Source organism: Coffea arabica, chromosome 5e (genome assembly GCF_036785885.1).
Source record: "Coffea arabica cultivar ET-39 chromosome 5e, Coffea Arabica ET-39 HiFi, whole genome shotgun sequence".
NCBI lineage: Eukaryota > Viridiplantae > Streptophyta > Magnoliopsida > Gentianales > Rubiaceae > Coffea > Coffea arabica.
The window spans coordinates 53,752,125-53,762,020 of NC_092318.1; the positions used below are offsets into that span (position 1 = coordinate 53,752,125).

Here is a 9,896-nt window from a genome sequence, read left to right on the forward strand (position 1 = left end):
CTAAGAAATCTCATTGGATACCTCAGTTAAAGGGTCTTAAAGCCTGTTTCCCCAGGGCCCTATATGATTTTGAGGTGAAAGTGAACACATTAAAAGATGTTGCCTTTCATTGAAGAATGGCCCATCATAGGCCCAAAAATAAGTACAATATTTTCACCTCAGTCCAACAACTAAAAATTTCGTTGACGAGACTACCCTTGTCTCTTCTTCACATTTTCTTGCCCGTACACAAGTACGGTTCTTGGTGGATACTCTGGCACCGACTTCTAGCAAGATGTCTCGTTTGCTTAAGAGGCGGCAAATACACCCTCCCAAATCCCTGGTACCAACAAAAAAGAAATACAATTGAATTAATACAGATGTCATGCGTTCTTGTTTGGGCTCTGCAACAGCCAGAGACTTTTTTCTTTTTCCCCAAAATGGAGTAAAAATCCGAGCTTTTTCCAAAATGGGCAGAATTTCTAAAGATTTCCCAGAACAACTGAAAGGTACTCCCAAAAGCAGAAGAGCAGCAGATACAGAGTCACCTGGTACTTTGTTTCTATCATGTCTGAATTTCTATTCTCTTTACTTTCTGTGTGTGTGTGTGTGTGTGGCCGTGTTTGAGTGCATAAAGTCTTGTGCTTTATGGTAATAGGTGATAAGCGGGAAAGAAGTATTCATACAATTTTGACAATAGATCGTTGGGAGTCACTGAACCGGATGGAATACAGGATGGCATCATTGAGGCCAGTCCACGGAAGATTATCTTTGAAAATTCTCAATTGGGTCATAAAGCAACCAGGTTTGGAGCTCAGTCACATAATTCATATGTACTGTATAACGGCCCACATACTTATTAGAGCAAAAATGTATGACTCTGCTAAGTCAATTTTGATGCATTTATCTGAGATGCGCTTTGGGTCAAGTTATGTTTTTGATGCTCTTATGAATACATATCGTCTTTGCAAATCAAACCCTTCAGTTTTTGACATTTTGATAAGGGTTTATGTAAGAAGAGGGATGGTTGAGGATGCTTTGGAGATATTTTCTTTAATGGGTTGTCGGAAGTTTAGGCCCTCAGCGGATTCTTGTAATATGATCCTAGCTGCGATGATGAAGGGCAGGCGTGCGGATTCAGTATGGTCATTTTTCAAGGAAATGCTGGCAAATAATGTATGCCCTAATGTAGGAACATTTAATATACTGTTGAATGCTCTTTGTTTGGAGGGAAAGCTTAAGAATGCGGGTTATCTACTAAATAAGATGGAAGAAAGTGGTTATGCTCCAAACATTGTTACCTATAACACGTTGCTCAACTGGTATTGCAAGAACGGAAGATACAAATCCGCTTTTGGGCTGATGGATCGCATGAGTTCTAAGGGTATTGAAGCTGACGTGTGTACTTATAACATGTTTATGAATGAACTTTGTAGAAATAATAGGAGTGCAAAAGGTTATTTATTGCTGAGAACGATGCGGAAGAGGAGGGTATTCCCAAATCAAGTGACATATAATACACTCATTAGTGGGTTTGTCAGAGAGGCAAAAATTGGGGTTGCTACTCAGCTTTATGAAGAGATGTTGAGTTTTCACCTTTCACCGAACCATATCACTTACAATGCCTTGATTAATGGGCTTTCTCTGGAAGGAAACTTTGAAGAAGCTTCAGAACTTCTCAACAAAATGGAAGAAGGAGGACTACAACCTAATGAAGTCAGTTATGGTGCTGTTGTGAATGGGTTATGCAAGCATAATAAGGTAGATTTGGCAAGAAATCTTTTCGAGAGAATGAGGATTAAGGGTATGGTTATTAGTCCAAATTCCTATACCATGCTGATGGATGGGCTATGTAAGAATGGAATGCTCGAGGAGAGTATACAAGTGCTTGGCGCAATGTTTGAGGATGGTGTAAATCCTGATTTAATCACATATTCAGTACTTGTAAATGGATTCTGTAGAGCTGGAAGGATGAATAGTTCAAAGGAGATAATCTGTAAGATGTATAGATCTGGACTGGTAGTGAATTATACTGTATATTGTACATTACTGTATCATTTTTGCCAGCAGGGAAACATTGCTGAAGCAATGAGAACCTATGCATTAATGCATAAAAGTGGCCATGTTCCTGATCTTTTTGTTTGCAACTTATTGGTATCCTCCCTTTGTAGGTGTGGGAAGATAGGTGAAGCAGAAGATTTCATGCATCACATGCATAGAATTGGTATTACTCCCAATTCATTTACTTTTAATAGTGTAATTGGTGGCTGTAGAAACAAAGGTGATGGGCTAAAGGCATTTTCTTTGTTTGATGATATGATTCAATTGGGTAATCACCCAAGCTCTTACACATATGCGAGTCTTTTAAAATCACTATGCACAGCAGGGAATCTTTTAATAGGAGTGAAATTTTTTGATCAACTTCGGCACATCCCTTATGCTGTCAATGCTGCTGCATACAACATCTTACTGGCTGAGACTTGTAAATCAGGAAAGTTCCAGATGACATTAAGCCTTTTAGACGAAATGGTTTCAAATAATGTGCTTCCTGATAATTGCACATATACTAGTCTTTTTGATGGGTTATGTAGAAAAGGCAGGATGGTTACTGCAATTTTACTGTTTGGAAGAGCATTGGAAAGAGGAACCTTCTTTCCAAACCAGGTACTGTATACCTGTATCATCAATGGGCTTTTCAAGAGTGGCCATCCAAAGATTGCTACTTATTTTTATGATGAGATGTTAAAAAATGGTTTGAACGTTGATACAATGGCATTCAATGCTATGCTGGATGGTTATTCAAGAATTGGACAACTAGCAAAGGCCAAGAGTCTTTTCTCAATGATGAGTGGTAGAAATTTGTGCCCTAATTTGGCTACGTATAATATTCTTTTACATGGGCACTCCAAGCAACAACGCATATCAGAATGCTTTTCCTTGTATGCCACTATGGTGAGGAAAGATCTTCTTCCTGATAAAATAACATACCATTCTATAATTCTCGGACTCTGCGAGTCAGGGATGCTGGATATTGGTGTCAAATTTCTTAAAAAGATGATTTTGGAGGGGACTATGGCTGACACCATGATGTTTAACATGCTAATTACCAAATATTCTGAGAGGGACGAAATGGAGAAGGTCTTTGACCTTTTGAACATAATGAGGTCTATTGGAGTTTCAGAGGATGGAGATACTTACAGCTCCATACTTATGGGACTTGGAAGAACATCTAATTTCCAAGCATCTCGTATTGTGTTGCATGGAATGTCAGGAAAAGGCTTTATACCTACAGAAAGACAATACTGTAGCGTAATCACTGGTTTGTGTAGAGTGGGAGACATACGCGGAGCATTCAGGTTAAAAGATGAGATGGAGACACTAGGCCTGAGCTCCCAAAATGTAGCTGACAGTGCCATGGTTAGAGGCCTTGTGCGACGTGGAAAGACAGAGGAAGCAATGTTTTTTCTTGATTGCATGCTAAGGGGAAAACTTGTGCCAACTGTTGCAACTTTTACAACTCTCATGCATCAGTTTTGCAATGAATCTAAATTTTCTGAGGCATTGGAGTTAAAAACTATAATGGAACTTCATGGAAGAAAGCCAGATGCTGTTACATACAATGTTCTTATATCAGGCCTTTGTGTCAGCGGTGACAAACTTCAAGCATTTGATTTGTACAAGGAAATGAAGCAGAGGGGTCTCTGCCCCACTGTCACAACCTTTAGGGTGCTCCTTCATGCAGTTTCTTCTGAAAATGATTCTGTTAAGGGCAAAACCCTTCTAGTGGATCTGCAAGAAAGAGGACTGATAAGTCAAGATTTGGATGCCCAACTTTGGCGCAAGACATCAGTGGTTGCAATGGAGAAGTTAGACTTCTTGATCAAAAGAAAGAGTAGCTGCAGCCACGAAAAGGAGTATAGCCATTGGGAATATTCATCATTCGGCACTTCTGCAAGTTTATGATTGTTTCAGATGATTTAAACTGCCATCTCACTCCACACTAGGTCTATTTCCTATACCAAAACTTTTGAGTTCTCGAGTAATTATCTGTATGTACAGATGTTTGTTTTATGTTCTTGGTATGAATGAGATTTTTTTTAATTTTAATGTTATTTCAGCCTTTGAGTAGTTATCATCAGAATCAACTCCTTGGGTGCCAAAAAGGATGACTAGATTTTGCATTTTTTATGGTCAGAGCAGACGCTTGTGGACCATCTCAATAAGGTAATTTTGTTCAATTTCACTGCTTTAAAACTTGTCTAGGATGCCCAGAATGAGGTTGAGTTGGTATCCTCATAACTAAGATTGGTCTTTTTAAGCGGTTTGTAACATTGCCTTTCAACAATGCCTTCTTCCAACTCAGGAGTATTGGCTTATATTTGACATGTTGTAAACTGATTTGTGCTTTTCTTAATTCACAGGATTTGAATTGGAATCGGACCCTTGAGAAGTTATCAGCTATGTGTGCTCCTCTGACCTCTCACTTGATCCTGCTCTTCAGATGTAAAATTTCCAGAAACCAAGGAGAATAAGGCAAGTAAAAACTTGTGGAGGAAGAAAATGAGTTAAACTTGTTTGCGATTTATGGAAGGTTAAATTTTTCTGTAAGTTTTTAAGTAAACAGTTATTCTTATGCTGCATTATGGACCTTGGAGCAGGTTCTTAGAAATATTTTGTCACATGACTCTTGTCTTTCAGCTTCCACGATTTCTCGCAAGTGTTTTTTGACTTGATATATGTACGTGTCTAAATTGTTTGATGACATGCATGGTCATGTTTATCTCTCTCATTGGAAGGATTTTTGAAGTGGTAATCTGCTTTCCAACTCTCAAATTTTGGGCTCATTTGGAGAAATCCAGGCGTGAAGAATTCTTCAAATTCTCCTGGCAAGGAGCGTAAAGGTAGATAACATACAAGTCAATTTAGAAGTAATGTGACTATACCAGTAATGCGGAATTGGTATCAAGTAGCCATTAAGGTGTGAAAGCGTTTAATTCCTTGTAAAAGCAGCCACTGGCTAACTCTCTGTGTCACTGTTCTTGGCAGCTTCTTTGCAGAGTACCTCCTCCTAATAGTTCCGTGCTGAAGTAGCTATGCAAAATACTTGAATGGCATCCATGCCTGCCTGCCTGCTGAAATCTCGGCTTTTATTGCTGTTCTTAACAGAGATGGTCAAGAGGCATGAACAAGAAGGTGATCATAAAGCTTATCAAGGTCTGCTTGCTGGACTCGATTGCCTGATTATGGTCAAGAGCTGGAAAAAAAAAGGTCAGATTGGTAACAACCTGTGATTATTGTGATAATTTTAGGTTGGTCTCCTCCTCTCCAGGTACAATAATGGAATACATCTGTTTTCGCGATGCAGGCAGGAACAGATATGTGTTATGGAGTGCGCAAGTGCGGGGTGTGTTGTGTTGTGTGAAACTTCATCAATCTGCACTTTCTACTGGAGGGGAGGCAAGTGGAATGGATCGTACGCAATATGACATATGGTCTTTCAATGATTGAGGAGGGGGCAATAATTTGGTGGGCAGAAGGTTGTGACTTGTGATGAAGCGTAAGCTCCCTCAGTTGACTTCATTATACAGTGGCTTGTGATGAAGATGGTGTACCGTCCTTATTTCTTTACTCAATTCTCTAATTTATTTATTCCTTTCTCCTCCGTATTCTTTTTCTTTTTTTTTTTTTTTTTACCATGACCAATGATCTCCGTATTCTCTGTTGTAATTAATGTTCGGGGATTATGGAACTTTTAACTGATACACTTTCTAGAACTGAGAAAATGTGTGAATGCTGACTTCTTCAAAGGTGTTTAATTTTTTTTTTTTTTTTTTTTATCTTTGTCATGCTTTTGTTGTTGTCGTTTTATTATTATGTGAATGTGAATGTGAATGTGAAAGAAAATTCAAAAGTCAGTCAGTCTTGGAGGAGAATCACTAAAACACGCAGAAGAAGAACTGAAGAGAAGATGACAAAATGATTGTGGGCCCGTTTGTGGGGTTGTACTTGTACTGCTAACTGGTAATTATATTATTATATTATTATTTTATTATTGTAAACGAGTCATGCTGCTCGGTTAGATTAGATGCGATTTTAACATGCTATTATTACTAATTACTGTGCAGATGGAATCTCTATCTCTCTCTCTCTCTCGATTCCAAATATTAATTATAAAATATTTTCTAGTGCTTAAGAAAATAAAGAAAAAAACTTTGTGCTTAAGTTATAAAAATGGAACTGAATAATTAAACAATAAACAAAGAACATAATTATTAATGCAAAATCTACTTATTATTTTATTTTTTTTGACCGTATGAGTTAGCTTAGTAAATACTTATTACTATAGATCATTTTTATTAGAAAAGTTCTCCAGTTCTTGAAGGAGTAAAAACTCTTAAATTTGGAAAATGTTCAATTTCAGATACGGTAATTAATAATAATCTTTTAATTCAAACGCTACTACTGCTACTATTTAGTGAAAAGATCAAATATGTATTTAGCTTCATATGATATTTTTCCTTTTTTTTTTTTTTTTTTTTTTACATATTCAAGGGATATTTCCGGAGTCTGGAACTTTACATAGAGATAAACCTTAAACTAAGGCAAGGAAAATTGTCCGGACAGAAAATAATAATAATGATAATAATAAAAACACGGATCCCCCAAATCCAATCCATTATTACCACTGCTACAATAATACTCTGCTACTTTATGCACATATATATATATATATATATACATACATATGTCTGTATACATATACGCTCACACCCAACTGCGGAAGAATTGCAATTCCATTTCTCTTTCTTTCTCTTTTTATTTCTCTCTGTCATCTCTCTCTATTTCTCTCTCTTTTCTCAGCTCCGCCAGTGCGATTTGATTAGTCATTTTCGCCTTAACGAAAATATCTCTCCTGTTTGTGGATTCATGTCGGTATGTATTCTTCTGTGTGTAATTTCTTTTTGCCATAAACGGGAAAAAAATTTGTAATCTTGCTTTTGACTAGAAAAGAAAGAAACCGGATTGCCCTAGATTCTCTTTCTGTGTTCCTTCAACTCTTTTGGTGGGTATTCGATTTTGATGTTTGGATCAATTTTTTTTTTTTTTTTAGTTTTATTCTTTGATTGTATTTGTTCTTCTTTTCTTTTTTGTTTGTTTGTTTATTGTATTCGCTGATTAACTTGAAGGGAAACTGTAAAATAACTAGTATTAATTGAGTTTCTAGTTTCAGTAAATGTCCCTTTTTTTCAAAAAAAAATCCGTTTTTTGGTCATGATTTTTGCCATTGGTGATGGAAGTACTTGTAAATTTACTCAATACAAGGATGAACGGAAGAAAAAGTTGCTTCCTTCATCTATTTTATTAGGTAAACCTGTTATGTTAGCTTCTGCTGTTTACTTCTTATCATGCAATCAACTGGAAATTTCTATCAATCCTTATGTACTTAAACATATTAATTAAGTTCAGTGGAAAGATATAGCTAGACATACTATAATTGGTGAAGTTGATGTAGCCTGACCTAACTTATGGACTCAAAATGTCTGATTTGATGCATTAAGCATTTGAAGAGTCAATCTTGATTGTATTGTTTTGGTGACTAAAGCTTATTCTTTTCAGAACAAAGCCTACTCATCTGGTCTTCAGTGGTTTTCTTCCCTTAGTTTGCACACAATAATGGAATGGAATTTCTTTGAAACCAGAATGTTGAATTCACTGCTTATTCTTATGGAGATCTTTCTCCTCTACAATTTGGTGCTTCAAAATGTTAACAAGTTGGTGGAAATTGGCTTGTGTTTCTTTAGGTCCCTTAGGTAATAAAACTCTAGAAGTTATGAAGGCACATGAAAGATGTTTGATTTATTTTCAGTAGCGCAAGGATAGATGTAGTTTAAGTAATTACTATTGTCTCAAATATCACCTGCATTTTAGTTGAAAAAGAACGATTTGTGCTCCTAACCAAAATTTGCAAATTGGTTTACCTTTCCTGGTACTGTGCTTGTAACTTTGTATAGTTAGGAATTTGTGAAGCCTTTGTTTTGCAAAGCATTTGGCCTTTTCTGATATGGGAACAAGGGTATGGCTGACCAAAATCTTAATGCATTGTGCTTCTGGTAGGAGAAGGGTCGACCATTGCCAAAGTTTGGTGAATGGGACGTTAATGACCCAGCTTCTGCAGAAGGATTTACTGTGATTTTCAACAAGGCCAGGGATGAGAAAAAAACTGGCGGAAAGCCTGAGTCACCATCAAAGGCAGATGCTGCAGCTAAACAAGGAGTGGATCCAGTGAAACCTCAGGGTGTAAGTTGCCTTGAGTTTTTCTCTAAAACTATTTTCATGGACATGAGAGGGTGTGACTGGTAACGGAAATTCCCCTTGCAGTGGGCATCTTTGCATCAATTTGTTACAAATGCTGAGATTTTTGTGATAGCATTAGCGTTCTTTTTGCCTTAGCAAATGGAAAACCAAAGTTCTGAATCTTTTTTACTTCTTTCAATTGGGATAAATTCATTTAACATACTCTAGCTTTCTGTACTTATCCTACAAAATAATTGCAAACACTTCTATCGTACTTGGAAGCATCTTTTTGTCTTAAAAGTTTCAATATTCTTTTTATCATACTCATATCTGTCTTTTGATATCTAACTTGCTTGGCTGGTTGCTCCAACTAATTAGACTGGTCAAAATTGGTGGAGAGTCCAGTATACTGTGTGCCTGCTAGTGTGCATTTCAGCTACATCAAGACCATTGCTTGATGTTGTAGCTTTTGATTTATTTCAAAAGATTTTGGTTTGTTAGCATTATAAAATTGCGCTCTAGTTATTGTACTGGTGTTGATGTTGTGTTTGCTTGCAGAAAAAATGGTTTTGCTGCATGCAAAGCCCACATGCAGAATCTTGACGAGATTGATCCCTGTATCAGCTAAATAGAGGCGTCATGTGCATAATCAATCCCACATTTTATCTCCCTCTACATAGGAGTTGCAGGGTGGTAGCAGTCACTGCTAGAGTCCATTTTCTGTGCTGCAAACTTTGTTGGTGTAGGGGAAAAGAAGATCAAATACACTGAATTCTCAATATATCTATATGTTATATCTTGTTGGATTATTGTTGGGAGTTAGGTTTTCTGTTAACTTTAGTTTCTTTATTATGTGGTTTGTAGAGCTGTTGTTGATCATCGATCGTTTTTCTTAACATTCACCATTTTATTACTTGCTGGGTCTTTTTGCGCTGTTTGTATTGTGGGATGTGGTGAGCTTTAAGCAATATGCTGTATATGAACCTTTTACGAAACAGACTCTTGTACTCTTCGTTTTCTTTAGCCTCTCTTTAATTTCCTTGTTGGCCGCACAAATTGTAGAGCGCTGGGTTTGAGCTTTATGGTTATCCGCCCCCTCCCTCGCGTCACTCATCAGTTTGTTGAATTTTTTGATAATGGAAATATCACCATGTCAGGCTGGAAGACGTTGGCAGATTCTTTACCATTTTTGACGGGTCTATAACGTGGCTATGCATGATAAGCCCCTCACGGATCCTTTTTCTGTTCCTCAGTTCAGCATTCTGGCAAATTCATGTTCTTCCTCTCGGCCTCCAGCCAAAACATAAATGATCCTGTGTTAAGCGGACTTGATTCTGCCCTTCATATGGGCTCTTTGCTCAAAAGACAAGCCTGATAGCTGTTCAAGTTTCCCGTAAATGAGCCTGCTGAATGGTCCAAGCCCGTAAAAATTGGGGCCACTTTCTGTCATTTCGTTTGATCGTCTTCCCTGACCAAAAAGTGTCTAAATCTGCCTACAATTTCCATTGACTTGGGCACAGAGCATCGTCGATTCGTGGTATAATTTGCTACTCAACTAGCTACCACAAACAAAATAAATTAAACTGTGTGGACTGTAGCATGCATGAGGAACAATTGCAGGG

General features: G+C 37.3%; 2 protein-coding genes and 1 long non-coding RNA gene across 5 annotated transcripts; 2 read left to right on the forward strand and 1 right to left on the reverse strand.

Annotated features, from left to right (window-relative positions):
* The first annotated feature begins 364 nt into the window (after window positions 1-364).
* LOC113688382 (uncharacterized) lies at window positions 365-5,786 on the forward strand. Of its 3 annotated transcripts, none has more exons than XM_072049372.1 (7): window positions 365-530; window positions 638-3,983; window positions 4,098-4,203; window positions 4,401-4,583; window positions 4,776-4,880; window positions 5,026-5,247; window positions 5,345-5,786. In XM_072049372.1, the coding sequence occupies exons 1-2, from the start codon at window positions 365-367 to the stop codon at window positions 3,940-3,942; spliced, it is 3,471 nt and encodes a 1,156-aa protein (XP_071905473.1). In that variant the 3' UTR covers window positions 3,943-3,983; window positions 4,098-4,203; window positions 4,401-4,583; window positions 4,776-4,880; window positions 5,026-5,247; window positions 5,345-5,786. The 3 variants fall into 3 exon arrangements, with proteins under 3 accessions (XP_071905473.1, XP_071905474.1, XP_071905472.1); XM_072049373.1 differs by having other exon boundaries at window positions 4,401-4,512; XM_072049371.1 differs by having other exon boundaries at window positions 4,401-4,880.
* Window positions 3,547-5,061, reverse strand: LOC140006787 (uncharacterized). The gene is made up of 2 exons (XR_011814621.1): window positions 4,923-5,061; window positions 3,547-3,768 (listed from the first exon to the last, which is right to left on the reverse strand). It is a non-coding gene; the product is annotated as an uncharacterized lncRNA (long non-coding RNA).
* Window positions 5,787-6,733: 947 nt separating the features above from the next.
* LOC113743193 (protein NOI4-like) lies at window positions 6,734-9,269 on the forward strand. Its single transcript, XM_027271145.2, has 3 exons — window positions 6,734-6,912; window positions 8,095-8,277; window positions 8,833-9,269. The coding sequence occupies exons 1-3, from the start codon at window positions 6,907-6,909 to the stop codon at window positions 8,875-8,877; spliced, it is 234 nt and encodes a 77-aa protein (XP_027126946.2). The 5' UTR covers window positions 6,734-6,906; the 3' UTR covers window positions 8,878-9,269.
* Window positions 9,270-9,896: the final 627 nt, after the last annotated feature.

What these genes read in the sequence shown, in the direction of transcription:
- LOC113688382 (XM_072049371.1), top strand. Translation starts at nt 365, where the DNA reads ATGCGTTCTTGTTTGGGCTCTGCAACAGCCAGAGACTTTTTTCTTTTT. An exon ending in AGCAGATACAGAGTCACCTG is followed by an intron (nt 531 to 637) that starts GTACTTTGTTTC and finishes TTATGGTAATAG; the next exon opens with GTGATAAGCGGGAAAGAAGT.
- LOC113743193 (XM_027271145.2), top strand. An exon ending in ATCCAGTGAAACCTCAGGGT is followed by an intron (nt 8,278 to 8,832) that starts GTAAGTTGCCTT and finishes GTTTGCTTGCAG; the next exon opens with AAAAAATGGTTTTGCTGCAT.